Raw genomic sequence first — 17,212 nt, forward strand, 5'->3', positions numbered from 1 at the left:
TGCCCACACCTTCACAGTGTGAGTAACTGAGCTTTGTCCTTGGTTGTTTCACTCTTGGCAGGTTTGCACTTTGCTTTCCACTCCACTGGCCAAGCCAGCCAGATGTGCAGCAGCAGCAGGATGGGCACGAGGGCCCCAGCTGCTGCGGTGAATCCGTCAGCACGGACGCTGGTGCCGCTGCAGCCTGGCCCTGCAGCCTGGCAGGGTGATCTCCTTTGGCTCAGCTCCTGCGGGCTCCAGGTAGGGTTTGTCTGTGTCTGCCAGGAGGGAAGGGTTGAAAAGGAGATTGCTCAGTCAGAGCTCTGACCTAGTAGCTGAAGATTCTGTCCAGTGCAGATGCTGACAGAGCAGCTGGATGAGCAGAAAGCCTCTCGTGCAAACGGCTGTGGAGTGCTTCTCTCTGTTCCCTGCTGCTGGGAGGTGCTGACAGGTTAGGGTTTGCAGGGAGGCAGATCTCGCGGAGAAGGGCTGAACTCACTGTGCAAGGACACTGCACAATCCAGTGTGGATCAAAAGCGAGTGACAACTTTATTTAGTAGCCACACGCTTATATGTGTTACAGATAATTTATGCATACATGTAAGAAGCTAAATGGCTGAATCCCTAAATACCCCATTTGCTCTGCTTGAGTTGTCTGCTGACTCGTCAAGGACAGTGCCTCCCTGGCTAGTTATATTAAATGCTGCCTTTGTTTATTCAATATGTCTTTGTTTCTGTGTGGCCTAGCACAGCCTTAATTTAGTTCCATATACTCATCCTGCTTGCCCACTTCTAAGTCATGTCCATTTTCCTTTAGCCGTTCTGCAACAAGGGTTAGTGGAGGGGTGTGAAGAATTTGCAGGGATCTCTAAGGGTCTGCAGACACCTTTGAAAGGTCTGAAGTTGTCTGTAGATGTCTCTAGGGTGCTGCAGGGGTCTGCAGGCACCTCTTAAATGTCTGGAGGGGTCTGTAGCTGTCTGTAGAGGTCTCTAGAGCTTTGTAGAGGAATGTGGGTGCCTGCAGCTGTCTCTAGGGGGGTGTGGAGGTCTGCAGGCACCTTTCAAATGTCTGGAGGGGTCTGCAGAGCTCTGTCAGGGTCTGTAGATTTTGGCAGGGTTCTGTAGGAGTCTCTGGGCAGCTTTTAAAGGTGTGAAGGGGTCTGTAGCTATTTGTCAGGGTCTGAGAGAGTCTGCAGAGGTCTGTAGAGTTGAGTAGGTGTTTGGAGGTTTCTGTGTGGGTCTGTAGGTGCCTGCAGGCATCAGTGAAGGCTCTGGAGGGGTCTGTAGATGTGTGCAGGGGTCTGTTAAATATCTGGAGGGGTCTGGATGGGTGTGGGGAGCTCTGTAGGGGTCTGTATGTGTTTGCAGGCACCTGCAGGGGTCCGTAGATGCCTGTAGGGATTTGCAGGGCTCTGTTAGTTCTCTGTAGAGGTCTGCCTGGGTCTGGAGGTGCCTTTTAATGGGTCTGTGGAGGTCTGGAGGGCTCTGCAGTGGGCTGCAGTGGTCTGTTAAAGGTGTGGAGGGGTCTGTAGGTGTCTGCATTCAGTGAAGGAGTTCTTTGGCTCCAGGACACTTTTGTCCAGTGTCTCTAGAGTGTGACTGTCCCAAATGAGATAGAGGTGCACTGGCAGCGTGTTTGCAGATGGCCCCAAGCTGAGTGGTGCTGGAGAGCAAGCCGAGGGGCAGGATGGCATCCAGGAAACACCTGGGCAGGCAGGGGAGCTGGGCCCAGGCGAAGCTTGTGAGGTTCCAGGAGAGCAAGGGCAGGGTGCTGCGTGTGGGCGGGAGGAAGCCTGCCTGTGCCTGCGGGCTGGGGGCGGAGGCGATAAAGAGCAGCCCTGGGGGTGCTGGGGAGAAGCTGAGTGCGAGCACATGGTGTGAGCTTGCAGGCCAGGAGGAGCCTGTCAGTGTCTGCAGGGGTGTGCAAGCAGCTGTAGGAGTCTGCCCAGGTCTGTAGGTGTCTGCAGGGGTCTTCTAAAAGGCCTGGAGGCTTTTCTGAGTGTGCAGAGGTGTGCGGGGGTCTGGAGGCATCTGTAGGTACCCTTAGGGGCCTGGAGGGCTCTCTGGAAGTCTGTGGAGCTCTCTGGGTGTCTGTGGAGGTGGTTAGGGGTCTGTAGAGGTGTCTGTGGTGCTGTAGGTGTCTCAAAAGGCTGTGAAGGTCTTGAGGTGCCTTGCAAAGGTCTCGAGGTGTCTGTAGAGGTCTGTAGGGGTCTGCAGGGCTCTATGGAAAGGTCGGGAGGGGTCCCTAGAGGTCTCTAGGAGGCTGGAGGGGTGTGCAAGTGTCTGTAGCATTCAGCAGGTGTGTGGAGGTTTCTGTTCTGGGCCCGCAGGTGTCTGCAGGCATCTTGTAAAGGTCTGCAGGGGTCTGTGGAGCTCTGTCAGGCATCTGTTAAGTGTCTGCAGGAATCCATTGAAGGTGTGGAGGGGGCTGCAGGGCTCTGCAGAGGAGGCTGTGGCTGTGTGTAGAGGTCTTAGGGGTGTGAAGAGTTTGCAGGGGTCTGTAAGGGTCTGCAGAGCCCTTGGAAAGGTCTGAAGTTGTCTGTAGGAGTCTGGAGATGTCTCTAGGGCACTGCAGGGCTCTGCAGGGGTCTGCTGCTGCGGGAGGAGTGGGCTGGCGGAGCCACGCCCCCCGGGCTGCGGAGCCACGCCCCCTCCCTGGCCTTTCTTGCCTGGCTCTGGTTGCTGCCTCTTTATTTGCATAACCACACCCCCTTTCCGTAGCCACGCCCCCTCCCCATGCTGCGCCTGGCCCCGCCCTCTCGGCCCGCCCCCGCCCCACAGTAACTAATTATATGGTGACAGATTTGGAGCTTCCTTTGGAGGAGTAGTTCAGGAGGTGGCTGCTGATTGGTGGATTGTGATGGGCGTGGTTTGCCGCTTGTTCTGCCTCCCTCATTTGCATACATTTCAATATCAGGCTCTGCCTTTGAGTACCTTGAAGATGTGTTGGGGGTTGGGGAGGGGTTACCAGGAGGGTCAGCAGCTGATTGGTGGATCCTGTGGGGGCTGTGGGCATGGTCACCCCTGTGCCCCGCCCCCTCATTTGCATAAACGAAGGCAGGGTCCACCTGGCGGAGTTTGGTGCTTTATTGGGCGGGGGGAACTGGTTAGGACGGGGAGGGTCAGCAGCTGATTGGTGCGTCCTCTGGCGTGGGCGGGGCCTGCCCCTGCCCCGCCCCTCCGAAGTGCTCGATGGTCTCCAGCACAGCCCCAGCAGCTCCAGGAAGGAGGAGACCTCCCCCCGCAGGCCTCCAGCCCCCCGGGAGACCCAGAGCCTGCGGGGGGAGGGCTCAGGGACCCCCAGACCCTCCCAGGGACCTCCAATAACCTCCCAGGGACCTCTGATGACCTCTCGGGGACCCCCAGACCCTCCCAGGGACCCTCAGACCCTCCTAGGGACCACCCAGGGACCCGCAGACCCGCCCACTGGCCTCCCAGAGACCCCCACTCACCTCCTTGTATGCCCCCACTAATCCCCCAGCCCCTCCCCGTCCCCGCCCAGCGCCCCCCAGTGCCCACTCAGGCCCTCAGCTTGTCCCCGCAGCACTGCAGCCTGGCCTGGGGGCGCTGCTGAGGCCTCCCCCAGGGCCGGGCTGGGGGCTGCAGGCCTGGGCCCAGCGCCCTCAGTGCCACCTGTGCCAGGCCAGCAGGCAGCGGCAGCAGCACCTCCCTGGCAGGGCAGGTCAAGGAGCCTCGGGGGAGGGACCCCAGCACCCCCCAGCGTCCCCCCAGTCCCCTCCCACTGCTCCCAGTCCCCCCCAGGCACCCCTGGGACTCTCTACGGCACCCACAGACCCTTCCCCTCCCCCCCCAGCCACCTCTGACCCCCGTCAAAACCTCACCCGGGGACCCCCATGACACCCCCAGACCCTCCCTCTGCTCCACTGCCCCCTCCCCCCAGCCACCTCGGACCCTTCCCAAGGCGCCCCCAAACCCCCCCAACCCCGGGGCCGCCTACAACACCCCCAGACCCTCCGCCTACCCCCTGCAGCCACTTCGCCCCCCCCCAAAATCCCCCTGCGACCCCCCCAAGCACCCCTGGCAACCACTGACTCATCCCCAGACCCTCCCCCCACTGCTCGCCCCCCCCAGCCACCTCATCCCCCCCCCTGGGACTCCTCAAACCCCCCTGGGGCCCCCCCGAAGCCCCTCTGGGACTCTCCAAAACCCCCCAGCCCCTTTCCCCGCTCCCCCCCAAGCCCTCTCGGACCCCTCCCGGGACCCCCCAACTCCGCCTAAGACCCCCCCGGGGCTGGGTACAGCCGCAGCAGCTCGCTCCGCGCCGCCATCTTGCCTCCGTGCCGTCACTTCCGGCTGGCAGGCGACGCTCTGGGCTCTCCTCTCGCTGGTCAAAGCCGCTCTAGGCCTCCGAGGTCCTCCAGGCGCCACTGCGAGCGGCTCCGGGCCAAAGCAATGACTGTGCTCAGCTGCAGGGATGGATTTGCCTGCACTCAAGCTGCTGCTGCCAGAGCCCCTCCGTGTCAATCTGTGCTGCCGTTGGGTTCTGCAGCTCTCTCCAGCAAGCATGGCATGAGCTGAAGGAGCAGCAGGAGCAGCATGGCCGTTCCCCAGGCAGCAGGAGGGTTCAGCCCAGCACCAGCTCATGCGGGAGGAGCAGATGCTGAGGAACATCCCCCACGAGACGCAGGTGGCCAAAGAGGCTGGGTCAGGTAAGGCTTTGTGTGGAGTTTGTGCTCCTTCTGGCAGTCAGGTGCACCGGTTCTGAGGAGTAGAAGCATGGAGTGGTTGCTGTTGGAGAAGAGCTTCCAAATCATCCAGGGCAGCCCTTAAGGCAGCACTGCCAGGTCACCCCTAAAGCATGTCCCTGAGCAGCACAGCTGTAGGACTTTGCCTCCCTCCAGGTAGCTGCAGCCAGCAGTGAGCTCACTGATCAGACTCTGTGCTCAGAGCAGAGCTGCTGCAGCCCTCTCAGCATCTTGGTAGCCTCCTCTGCACTGGCTCCAACACTTCCATGTCCTGGTTGTGCTGGGGGCTCCAGAACTGCCCCCAGGACTGCAGATGGGGTGTGAGGAGAGCAGAGGCAAGGGGCAGAATCCCCTCCCTTGCCCTGCTGCCCACACTGCTCTTGCTGGAGCCCAGCACAGGGTTGCTGTCTGGGCTGCACTCACACTGCAGGCTCCTCTTGAGCTTTGCATCAGCCCAGACCCCCAGGGCCTGTTCCTCAGGGCTGCTCTCAGCCGTTCCCCATCCAGCCTGGAGTTGTGCTTGGGATTGTGCCCACCCAGGTGCAGGACCTTGCACTCGGCCTTGATGAATGCCATGAGGTTGGCCTGGGCGCACCTCTGCAGCCTGCCCAGTTTGTAACTGGGGCTGTAAAGAATGGTTATGCATTGCCTGTGCTTCTGATTTCAGGAGAGTCCCATTTCATTCTTGATGCTTTCTTTAAGAGAGGCATACAACTGAGCTCCCTCAGAGAAGCAGCATGAAGTGCATGAAGGATGCTGGCTGCACTCAGTACAGACAAGGCACATTGGAGTAGGTTAACAAGATGCTTGACCTTTGCCCTTAACGGTCATTGTCTTCAAATGCATCATTCGGGAGTGAAGTTGCTTGGCATTTGCAGTTGACTACTTCTTCTCTGGCCTTTGGAGTGAAGGAAGGGAAAAACCAGAGTTGAAGATGTCAGCTCTGTAAGTTTTCTCTGGGTGATCAAAGCATGCACAACATCCTGTGCTTGTGCTCTGGAAGATTCTAGGAGCTTCACGGGGACTCAGGGAGCACAAGTTCTGGATTTCTGTGGGCTGTCTCTAGATGAACACCTGAATGCAGTGAATCTAAAAGCAGCTGTCTCTCATTTGAAGTTAAAGTGATGTGACTGATCTGGTGCTTTATAGGTGCCAAAAAGGAGACCTTCTTCACCTGCTTCTCCTGTGCAAGCTCTTCTGTCTGTCTGCTGAGATGTTTCTGCCTGTTTCTCTGGCAGAGAAGTGTTTGCTTTTTTGGCTGGGTAAGTAGGAGATTTGTTTTGTTGATTTGCTTTGTTTTGTCGCTGAATACTTGGTGCAGCTGGCCTCAGATGCTGTTTGTTCACAAAGGACACACTACTGTGTGATTGGTGGGCATAGAAGCAGTAATTGCTGACAGAAGCACGCTTGTGACCTTGGCTGTAAATTCATGAACAGGCATTACAGTGTTTCTGTCTCTGCAAGCCAAAGTACTCTCATGCTGAAGAACTTCTTCCTCAGATCCACTCTAAGCAGCCCTGCTCTCCCTCAGCTTCAAACCATTCCCCTTGCCCTGTCTTTAGACACCCTTATGGAAAAAGTCCCTCTGCAGCCTTCCTGCTGCAGGTTCCCTTCAGGTACTGGGAGGTAGCTTTAAAGTCTCCCTGGAGTCTTGTCCCCTTCAGGCTGAGCAGCCCCAGCTCCCTCAGCCTATCCTCTTAGAAGTGCTCCAGCCCTTGGCTCATCCTCGTGGTCCTGCTCTGAACTGGTTCCAGCAGTTTTTCGTTCTTCAGCTGGACTGTGGCCATGTGGAATGTTTTGGGTTGTGCTTTTGCCTTTGCATGCTGAAAGACTTCCTGTGTTACCTTAGTAGTACGTTTCATGTGCAAGGTTCCTGTCTGTGATCTCTTGCTGCTGGGGAAGTCATGAGCTACCTGTGGGGGTGTGAAATGCAGTAAGCTTCCATCGCGTTGCCTGCACGGATGTGAGGGGACAAAGTACTGCTGAGAAGCTTTTTTGTACCATTCTCTTCCCCCTTCCCCTCTTGCCTTTAAGGGAACACACACAGGGAGAAGCTCACTGAGCGCCCTCTGACATGCTGTAGGAATTCTTTGCTTTGCAGTGTTTTACACTGTGGCTCTTCAAACCTGTAACCCATCTGCTTTCCATTGCCAGCGAGCTGACCATCCGTACTACCGTCGCCTTGAATGCCTCCAACCAGCAGTGTTTGCTGCCAGACAGACACCTGGAGAAGACAGAGGACATGGTTAAGTTCATGAAGGATATCTTGGATGGTGCTGCTGAAGTAAGTCTTTGTTGTGGCTTGAGATATATTGGTTGGTGTTTGGTTTTTCCCCCCTTAGCTGCGGTGGCTCCGATTGTTACGCCCTGTGATTTATCTTCCTGTCCTGGCTGTCTTCCCGTGCTGGGTGCTGGCAGTGAATACGTGGTGAGGAGTGCTTGGGGTGTGCCATCCTTTGCTGTTCTCACTGTGGGAACTCCAAGAGCCATGGAATGGGTGCGTTATGAGTGATGCACAATTAATAACCAATATTAATGTTGGTATCCAGGCAAAGGTTGTTAATAACTACAACCAACCTGTTTCTTATCATTCAGTCTCTGCAGAAAGCTTATTGACAAGGTTCAAAGCACACAGCTGGGGTATTTGTACACTTAGAATCATGGAATCAGCCAGGTTGGAAGAGACCTCCAAGCTCATCCAGCCCAACCTAGCCCCAGCCCTCTCCAGTCAGCTAGGCCATGGCACTAAGTGCCTCATCCAGGCTTTTCTTGAGCAGCTGCAGGGACGGCGACTCCCTAGGCAGCCTCTGTGGTCTGAGAGCAGAGCAGCAACTTGCTGTTAGTTTGCTGTGATGGTCTCAAACAACTGTGGGAGAGTTTGGCATGAGCCTGTTGGAATGCTTAGCCTTACTGGAGGAGCTGGGAGCGTCTGGGCAGCATGAAATGCAAGAGCAATTGCTTTTCACTTCCTTCTTAAGGGACTTAAGGGTTGGGAGGTCTGAAGAATGAACTGTTGGGATCATAACTGCAAAGTGTCAGCAGTTTTGACATGGTTCCATTTGACATTGCAGGCACAGGCTGGTGATGGACTTCTGCAACGAAGCAAGAGAGTCATCTATGAGGCCAAGGCTGCTGTAATGGTAGAGTTCATTGCTTATTCAGTGAGGTGATGCTCTTGTCAGTCAAGGACTTAGTTGCAGAGGCTTTAGAAATGCTTTGATGTAAGCTTGTTGCTATGCTGTGCCTAGTGTATCTATTGTCACTATTTAGAACTAGGCTTAAACCAAATGAACTTCTGGATTAAAACAGCCAATCATGTCTGCCACAGTTCTAACTGTTCCACCTGCAGGAATGTCACATTTTTCACTCTGCTGTTAGTCTGATGTATTTTAAGGGACAGAATCATGAAAATCCAACCTCTTTTCCTTGAGCTTTTTGCCATCGCTTCAGAGGTTCTTTTGTGTTCTGAGCAATGTTTTGGTTTCAGTCTGTCCCAGTCCTCTGTCAGCCTCCCAGCCAAGAAATCTCTGCTCCTGGTGAGGCGGAGCAGCTTCTGTCTGTTGTTACTTGTCCTAGTGCTGAGCACCACCAAGCAGCAGCTGGCACCTTGGTGCTGACCCCTGCCCCTCGGCAATGTATAGACGTTAAGGAGATCCCTTCTCTTCCCCAGACTAAACATCCCCAGGCCTCTCTCTCTTCTTTCCAGCCCCCTCCCCCCCCGCTCTTGCCCCTCCCCCAGTCCTTTCTTCCCCCCCTCCACCTCCTCTCTTCACCCCCTCCACCTCCTCCCTTTTCCCACCCCTCCCCTCTTCACCCCCCCACCTCCTCTCTTTTCCCACGCCTCCCCTCTTCACCCCCCCACCTCCTCTCTTTTCCCACCCCTCCCCTCTTCACCCCCCACCTCCTCTCTTTTCCCACCCCTCCTCTCTTCACCCCCCCACCTCCTCTCTTTCCCACCCCTCCCTCTTCACCCCCCCACCTCCTCTCTTTTCCCACCCCTCCCCTCTTCACCCCCCCACCTCCTCTCTTTTCCCACCCCTCCTCTCTTCACCCCCCCACCTCCTCTCTTTTCCCACCCCTCCCCTCTTCACCCCCCCACCTCCTCTCTTTTCCCACCCCTCCCCTCTTCACCCCCCCACCTCCTCTCTTTTCCCACCCCTCCTCTCTTCACCCCCCCCCCTCCTCTCTTCACCCCCCCACCTCCTCTCTTTTCCCACCCCTCCCCTCTTCACCCCCCCACCTCCCCTCTTTTCCCACCCCTCCCCTCTTCACCCCCCCACCTCCTCTCTTTTCCCACCCCTCCCCTCTTCACCCCCCCACCTCCTCTCTTTTCCCACCCCTCCCTCTTCACCCCCCCACCTCCTCTCTTTTCCCACCCCTCCCCTCTCACCCCCCCACCTCCTCTCTTTTCCCACCCCTCCTCTCCTCACCCCCCCACCTCCTCTCTTTTCCCACCCCTCCTCTCCTCACCCCCCCACCTCCTCTCTTTTCCCACCCCTCCTCTCTTCACCCCCCCACCTCCTCTCTTTTCCCACCCCTCCTCTCCTCACCCCCCCACCTCCTCTCTTTTCCCACCCCTCCTCTCTTCACCCCCCCACCTCCTCTCTTTTCCCACCCCTCCTCTCCTCACCCCCCCACCTCCTCTCTTTTCCCACCCCCCCCTCTTCACCCCCCCACCTCCTCTCTTTTCCCACCCCTCCTCTCCTCACCCCCCCACCTCCTCTCTTTTCCCACCCCTCCTCTCTTCACCCCCCCACCTCCTCTCTTTTCCCACCCCTCCTCTCTTCACCCCCCCACCTCCTCTCTTTTCCCACCCCTCCTCTCTTCGCCCCCCCCACCTCCTCTCCTTTCCCACCCCTCCTCTCTTCCCCCCCCACCTCCTCTCTTCACCCCCCCACCTCCTCTCTTTTCCCACCCACCTCCTCTCTTTTCCCACCCACCTCCTCTCTTTTCCCACCCACCTCCTCTCTTTTCCCAATCCTCCTCTCTTCGCCCCCCCACCTCCTCTCTTTTCCCACCCCTCCTCTCTTCGCCCCCCCACCTCCTCTCTTTGCCCCCCCCCTCCTCTCTTCACCCCCCCCACCTCCTCTCTTTCCCCCCCCTCCTCTCTTTTCCCCCCACCTCCTCTCTTTCCCACCCTCCTCTCTTTCCCCCCCACCTCCCTCTTTTCCCACCCCCCCACCTCCTCTCTTTTCCCACCCCTCCCCTCTTCACCCCCCCACCTCCTCTCTTTTCCCACCCCTCCTCTCTTCACCCCTCCACCTCCTCTCTTTTCCCACCCACCTCCTCTCTTTTCCCAATCCTCTTCTCACCCCCCCCCCCATTTTTCTCTCCCTCCCCACCTCCTATCCGCTCTCCCCCCCACAATAACTAGAGCCACACCAGAGGCCAGAGCTGTGCTGTCGCAGCAAGCAAAGGGCAAAGGAGGCAACGAGATGCTCTAGGGACTCTGACTCTTGCTGCCAGGCTGCAACAAGAGGAAGGCAGATTCTGGCCCCCAACCGGTGAAAACAAGAGAGCAGCAAGGCAGGAAGCACAAAAGCAACCTATCTCATGAAGGAAACAGCACAACTTCAAGCACAGTTTTAAGCACAGCATACCAAGGAGGAACAGAAATCCCAAGCAGAGCAGAGGGGAGGAGTGGCTTAGAGAAAAGCAAAAGCACCCCACAAAGCACACAGCCAAAACACCACCCCACAAAGGACACAGCCAACCTACCCCCGCAAAGGGGATCAGCCAAAGGCTTCTGTCTCTCCTGGGGCAGCTTAAAAAGGGGAGGTCAATTGAAGTCTCCTCCCACCCCAGCTGTGGCCACTTTGCCCTCCCTGCTCAGTGCCCTTTATAAGCAGAGCAGGAGGAGCCCAGCCCCAAGCTGGGCCCATTGCGGGCCAAGGGATCCTCCGCCTGGCATCCCAGGTGAGTGCGCACGGGTGAGCACCGGGTGCGTGGTGGAGGGTTTCAAAGGCTGGGGGGCCTGGCTGGCCCCCTGGCTAGCTAGGGCTACTTTAGGGCTGGGCTACTGACCCACTGCAACATCCCCCTTAGCTCACGGGTGCTAAGTCTGTGTTGCTACTGAGGCTGAGGTTTCTCTAGGAGGTTGGATCCTCGAAGGTTTTGCTCTGGGTTCTGCGATGGAGGCAAAGATGGAGCAGGAGCACTAACTGGAGCTGGTAACGGACCAGCAGCAGCAGCTGGTAATGGAACTGGTAATGGAGCAGAAGCTGGTAACGTAGAGTGGAGAGGAGGAGGAGGAGGAAAGCAGCAGAGACTGCCCGGGGGAAGGCAGAGAGTGGGGGCAGGACGGCAGGGGCTGCCCGGGGAAAGGTGGAGGGCAGCGGCAGGAGGGCAGGGAAGAGGTACAGAGCTTTCAGGTGCTGAGCTTCAACAGAAAGACCTGATGGAAAAGAAAAGAGACTAACTTGTTTAGCAAAAGTACTCTCTGGAATTTCCCAAGTCGCTTATTTATTGAAGGGAGTCATTTGTTGGTCATTGTCATCACGAGAGAGGACCTTTTGGTTTGCGTTAGGGTGGTTTGGGCTTGCCTGTAACTCCAGGCCCCTCAGAAATTGATGGGGGGGGAAAACCCCAACCCATGGATGTTCTCTTGGTTGTCTTTAACAGATAAACAAAGAGCAAGTGCGACTGAAAGAGCTTTGCAGGTAACAACTCTGTGACCCTGTTTGGAGAGTTTTGAATTGGTCATTGCCAGCGAGATCAAGGTAGTGCCCCTTGGCCTTGCTGCATGTGGTGAACTGCTCCTAACACAGCCCAGCTGAACACAGAGTCAGGTGAAATGAAGGCTGAAGAGATAGGAAAAGTCTTTCTCAGCCTCATAGCTAAAGACAGTTTAGTTTCCCCAAGAAGTCCCATTCTACCTGTTGTGCATTGGTTTGATGCCAAAGCCAAACAACTGCCCCAGACCTTTCTATTTTCTCAGCTTTGGTGTAAATGAATATGAATTGAGGTTGGATGAGGCCCTGAGCAGCCTGTTGCAGTGGGAGGTATCCCTGCCTAGAGCAGAGGGTTGGGACTGGATGATCCTTGAGGTCCCTTCCAACCTAAACCATTCAATGAAGTCTTTTATCAGCTCCTAGGATTAGTGACAGTGGGGAATGTTTGCTTGCTATGAGCTGAGGGAGCTGTTTCCTAAATGGAATGTTCATTAGTTCTTTAGCACCTGAAAATGTTGGCAGGCTACTTGATAAACCTCCTGGAACACAGGGGCCTGTTGAATTGTTTTCCCAGTGCCTGAACAGCTTGCAGTGCTGTAATGGGTTAGCCTCCTGTTTCCCTCCAACACAGAAGTGAGGCAAAAGTAACACAGCCAAGGAAAAACCCTCTGGGTTGAGATCAAGAGGTAAATACAAAATGAGATCCTGCAGTGCACAATTACCTTAGCCTGTTTCTGTTTGCAGAAAGCAGGAGTCAGCCACCTGCCACCCATCCCCTCCTGACCCCAACCCCAGAAACCCAAAGCAGCACTTGGCACAGGAGGTCTCTCGTGTTGCAGTCTCAACTTCAAGCCCTGGAATACTTTGCTTCAGCCAGCAGCATGGGGTTGGATACCAACAGCAGAGTCGACTTAACCTGTGACTAAGTGAACTTTAAGTGTTCTGACTCCACAGTGGAACCTGATAAAGAAAGATGTGAATGGAAGCAGGCTCTGACTGCTCTGTGTAACTGATGAGAAGCTTTCTGAAGGAGGTGAATTTGTTTTACAGCCCTTCCCTCAGCTGGTTACAGATCTTCAAGGTAGCTGCTGGTGCAGTGTCTGTTGGAGACTGTTAGCCACTCTGAAGGAGGGAGTTAGTGGAGCATCATAGGAACATGTAGAGAGATTGGTCAGGAAAAGGCATTTGTGTTACCCTTTTGAGTCATTTGAGTCACTTTTATTGTAATCCCATGGCTGAGAGCAGGACTCCTTTGTGTCCAGGGTTAAAATCTTCAAGGAGAAACAGTGCCAAGGCTCTGAATTGATTGGGACTTGGTGCTGCTAGTTACAATGTAGGACAGTTAAGGCAGTCCTGTGTTTTGTGATTTGCCTTTTTTCCTACCGTTCTAGTTTTGGCTCGGGCTAGTGTGAAGTGTCTCTGGAACGAGGTCCTTGTGGTCCCTTCTGACCCTGACTGATTCTGTGATTCCAGCAAGCAGCTTTTGACTTAAAAACCCCTGAGGTCACTGCAGCACCTCTCTATGGAATAAAAGAAAGGGATTTTGCTGCACTGCTGAGAACTGTTTCCAGCTCTGAGCCTTTGTTGTTGTGGTTGTTTTTGGTTCGTGTTTATAAACAGCAGTAGCTAAGCAATCCTCTCTGAGCTATGGACCAGAATCTGCTGCATCCTGTGCAAGAAGCAGATCCCAGTGTGATCTGGTGCAGCTGTAGCACTTCCTAACTGCTAGGTTTGGGAGGAGGGCATGTGTCTCAGTCGTTTCTGAGCTGTGATAGCAATCAGGTGTCTGCTTAAGTCTTGACCCTCTGCCACGTGCTGCCACGTTCACCAGATCTTTCTCCCGGCTTCAGGGAGAGAAGGAGTGTCCAGCTCCCAGAGTGGGTGTCAGAAGCGATGTGAAGTGAAAGGGGTTTGCTGAGGTCATGTAGGAAGTTGTGTGAGGGAATGTGGCAGTTTGGTTTTTGATTTCTTCAGTCTCTAAAGTTTTTCTTGGAGCAGCTTCACTGCAATCCTTTTAAATGCACAGAGTATCAGCACAGGCCCTTTTAGACAGTCCTCCAGCTTTGCTGCAGGTCCCTTTCAGATACTGCAGCGTAGCTCGAAGCTCTGCCTTCTCTTCTGCAGCCTCCACAGCCCCAGTTCTTTCAGTCCTGCTTCCCAGGAGAGGTGCTGCAGTCCTCTGCTCCTCTTTGTGGCCCTCATCTGGCAGAAGAGCTGTGTTTTTCCTCTAGCTCCTGCAGAACGGCCTTAATTCTGGTGTCAGCAGCTCCCCCTGTGTCTCCTCTGCTGTCTGTAAATCCCTCCAGAGTAGATGAAGGAAGTGCTGAGTAGCCCCAGCTGGAGTTGAGAGCTGTGCCTATAAAGTGAGCGTGTAGGAGTGGCAGAGCGTGGGCTGTGCCTTGCGTGCGGTGTGCTGTTGGCAAAGGCAATAGGCAGAGCGGCGCTGGGCTGAAGGCGCTGCCCCCGGCCGGGCGCAGAGGCGCTCTCGGTTGTCTGTGCTGCCCTCCTGTGTTTGCTCGTGGGTACTGCAGTTGTGTAGCGGCTGCGGTGTGGCGCCGGTGCTGAGTGCTGCCACCGTGTGTTTGCTTGTCCACACTGCATTTCCTCAGCCGCGGCGGTCGCCCGTTTTCCTGCCTCGTCTCTAAAGGCCGTGCACGATTGAAGTGGCTGAAAGCTGAGGGGAGGGGAGGAGAGGAGGGGAAGGTGAGAGGTGGGAGGGAGAGCTGAGAACTGGTTTGGATTTGTAAGTATTGGAGTGAGGAGTTAAAAGCGGCAGGCAGGGCGCTCGGGGGGGGCGCTCGGGGCCGGCGCTCGGGGGGGGGGCCGGCGCTCGGGGGGCGGGCCGGCGCTCGGGGGGCGGGCCGGCGCTCGGGGGGCGGGCCGGCGCTCGGGGGGCGGGCCGGCGCTCGGGGGGGCGGGCCGGCGCTCGGGGGGCGGGCCGGCGCTCGGGGGGCGGGGCCGGCGCTCGGGGGGCGGGCCGGCGCTCGGGGGGCGGGCCGGCGCTCGGGGGGCGGGCCGGCGCTCGGGGGGCGGGCCGGCGCTCGGGGGGCGGGCCGGCGCTCGGGGGGCGGGCCGGCGCTCGGGGGGCGGGCCGGCGCTCGGGGGGCGGGCCGGCGCTCGGGGGGCGGGCCGGCGCTCGGGGGGCGGGCCGGCGCTCGGGGGGCGGGCCGGCGCTCGGGGGGCGGGCCGGCGCTCGGGGGGCGGGCCGGCGCTCGGGGGGCGGGCCGGCGCTCGGGGGGCGGGCCGGCGCTCGGGGGGCGGGCCGGCGCTCGGGGGGCGGGCCGGCGCTCGGGGGGCGGGCCGGCGCTCGGGGGGCGGGCCGGCGCTCGGGGGGCGGGCCGGCGCTCGGGGGGGCGGGCCGGCGCTCGGGGGGCGGGCCGCAGTGGCGCTGAGCAGGCTGCAGCGGAATGGCGGCGAGCACAGAGCGGCAGGCGGGCAGGGCGTTTCGGGCCAGAGGGAAGCCTCCCGCGTTCCCCGGCAGAGCTGCGTTCTTTGTCTCTCGCAGCAGAGGAGTTTGGGCAGGTGAGTTGCTCGGCAGCGGCGCCGCATCTGAGACGCGTTTTAGCGCAGCTGCCGTAAGTAGCCTTTGCGGCGCTGTCTGCACGTGTGCGGGGGTCTGGAGGCATCTGTAGGTACCCTTAGGGGCCTGGAGGGCTCTCTGGAAGTCTGTGGAGCTCTCTGGGTGTCTGTGGAGGTGGTTAGGGGTCTGTAGAGGTGTCTGTGGTGCTGTAGGTGTCTCAAAAGGCTGTGAAGGTCTTGAGGTGCCTTCCAAAGGTCTCGAGGTGTCTGTAGGGGTCTGCAGGGTTCTCTGGCAGTCTGTAGAGGTCTGTGGGGGTCTCTAGGGTCATCTTAAAGACATGCAGTGGGCGGGAGGAAGCCTGCCTGTGCCTGCGGGCTGGGGGCGGAGGCGATAAAGAGCAGCCCTGGGGGTGCTGGGGAGAAGCTGAGTGCGAGCACATGGTGTGAGCTTGCAGGCCAGGAGGAGCCTGTCGGTGTCTGCAGGGCTGTGCAAGCAGCTGTAGGAGTCTGCCCAGGTCTGTAGGTGTCTGCAGGGGTCTTCTAAAAGGCCTGGAGGCTTTTCTGAGTGTGCAGAGGTGTGCGGGGGTCTGGAGGCATCTGTAGGTACCCTTAGGGGCCTGGAGGGCTCTCTGGAAGTCTGTGGAGCTCTCTGGGTGTCTGTGGAGGTGGTTAGGGGTCTGTAGAGGTGTCTGTGGTGCTGTAGGTGTCTCAAAAGGCTGTGAAGGTCTTGAGGTGCCTTGCAAAGGTCTCGAGGTGTCTGTAGAGGTCTGTAGGGGTCTGCAGGGCTCTATGGAAAGGTCGGGAGGGGTCCCTAGAGGTCTCTAGGAGGCTGGAGGGGTGTGCAAGTGTCTGTAGCATTCAGCAGGTGTGTGGAGGTTTCTGTTCTGGGCCCGCAGGTGTCTGCAGGCATCTTGTAAAGGTCTGCAGGGGTCTGTGGAGCTCTGTCAGGCATCTGTTAAGTGTCTGCAGGAATCCATTGAAGGTGTGGAGGGGGCTGCAGGGCTCTGCAGAGGAGGCTGTGGCTGTGTGTAGAGGTCTTAGGGGTGTGAAGAGTTTGCAGGAGTCTGTAAGGGTCTGCAGAGCCCTTGGAAAGGTCTGAAGTTGTCTGCAGGAGTCTGGAGATGTCTCTAGGGCACTGCAGGGCTCTGCAGGGGTCTGCTGCTGCGGGAGGAGTGGGCTGGTGGAGCTGGGTCAGCAGCTGATTGGTGGATCCTGTGGGGGCTGTGGGCATGGTCACCCCTGTGCCCCGCCCCCTCATTTGCATAAATGAAGGCAGGGTCCACCTGGCGGAGTTTGGTGCTTTATTGGGGGGGGGGCCTGGTTAGGACGGGGAGGGTCAGCAGCTGATTGGTGCATCCTCTGTCGTGGGCGGGGCCTGCCCCTGCCCCGCCCCTCCGAAGCGCTCGATGGTCTCCAGCACAGCCCCGGGAGACCCAGAGCCTATGGGGGGAGGGCTCAGGGACCCCCAGACCCTCCTAGGGACCTCCCAGGGACCCCCAGACCCTCTCCGGGACCTCCCAGGGACCCCCAGACCCGCCCACTGGCCCCCCAGAGACCCCCACTCACCTCCTTGTGCGCCCCCCAGTGCCCACTCAGGCCCTCAGCTTGTCCCCGCAGCACTGCAGCCTGGCCTGGGGGCGCTGCTGAGGCCTCCCCCCGGGCCGGGCTGGGGGCTGCAGGCCTGGGCCCAGCGCCCTCAGTGCCACCTGTGCCAGGCCAGCAGGCAGCGGCAGCAGCACCTCCCTGGCAGGGCAGGTCAAGGAGCCTCGGGGGAGGGACCCCAGCACCCCCCAGCGTCCCCCCAGTCCCCTCCCACTGCTCCCAGTCCCCCCCAGGCACCCCTGGGACTCTCTACGGCACCCACAGACCCTTCCCCTCCCCCCCCCAGCCACCTCTGACCCCCGTCAAAACCTCACCCGGGGACCCCCATGACACCCCCAGACCCTCCCTCTGCTCCACTGCCCCCTCCCCCCAGCCACCTCGGACCCTTCCCAAGGCGCCCCCAAACCCCCCCAACCCCGGGGCCGCCTACAACACCCCCAGACCCTCCCCCTACCCCCTTCAGCCACTTCGGACCCCCCCCAAATCCCCCTGCGACCCCCCCAAGCGCCCCTGGCAACCACTGACTCATCCCCAGACCCTCCCCCCACTCTCGCCCCCCCCCAGCCACCTCATCCCCCCCCCCGGGACTCCTCAAACCCCCCTGGGGCCCCCCCGAAGCCCCTCTGGGACTCTCCAAAACCCCCCAGCCCCTTCCCCCGCTCCCCCCCGAGCCCTCTCGGACCCCTCCCGGGACCCCCCAACTCCGCCTAAGACCCCCCCGGGGCTGGGTACAGC

At 58.5% G+C, this 17,212-nt stretch overlaps 1 protein-coding gene across 16 annotated transcripts in view; it reads left to right on the forward strand.

Annotated features, from left to right (window-relative positions):
* LOC135173892 (protein disulfide-isomerase TMX3-like) overlaps nucleotides 1–12,341 on the forward strand; it is a 54,297-nt gene extending 41,956 nt beyond the window's left edge. For 7 of the 16 annotated variants that reach the window (XR_010301515.1, XR_010301512.1, XR_010301516.1 and 4 more), the window contains 5 exons: nucleotides 62–4,649; nucleotides 5,835–5,947; nucleotides 6,840–6,969; nucleotides 7,757–7,825; nucleotides 12,101–12,341. Coding sequence is in view for 3 of the 16 variants with exons in the window: in XM_064141102.1 (XP_063997172.1) it covers nucleotides 6,590–6,618; nucleotides 6,840–6,969; nucleotides 7,757–7,825; nucleotides 11,307–11,344; nucleotides 12,101–12,278 (444 nt within the window). In the remaining 13 variants the exon portion in view is untranslated. Of the gene's footprint in view, nucleotides 1–61; nucleotides 4,650–5,352; nucleotides 5,476–5,563; nucleotides 5,631–5,834; nucleotides 5,948–6,526; nucleotides 6,619–6,839; nucleotides 6,970–7,756; nucleotides 7,826–11,306; nucleotides 11,405–12,100 lie in introns of those variants that run through there. The other 9 variants (XR_010301523.1, XR_010301513.1, XR_010301514.1 and 6 more) reach the window with 9 other exon arrangements.
* Nucleotides 12,342–17,212: the final 4,871 nt, after the last annotated feature.

The sequence above is a fragment of the Pogoniulus pusillus genome, unplaced genomic scaffold, assembly GCF_015220805.1.
Source record: "Pogoniulus pusillus isolate bPogPus1 unplaced genomic scaffold, bPogPus1.pri scaffold_117_arrow_ctg1, whole genome shotgun sequence".
In the NCBI taxonomy this organism is placed as follows: Eukaryota; Metazoa; Chordata; class Aves; order Piciformes; family Lybiidae; genus Pogoniulus; species Pogoniulus pusillus.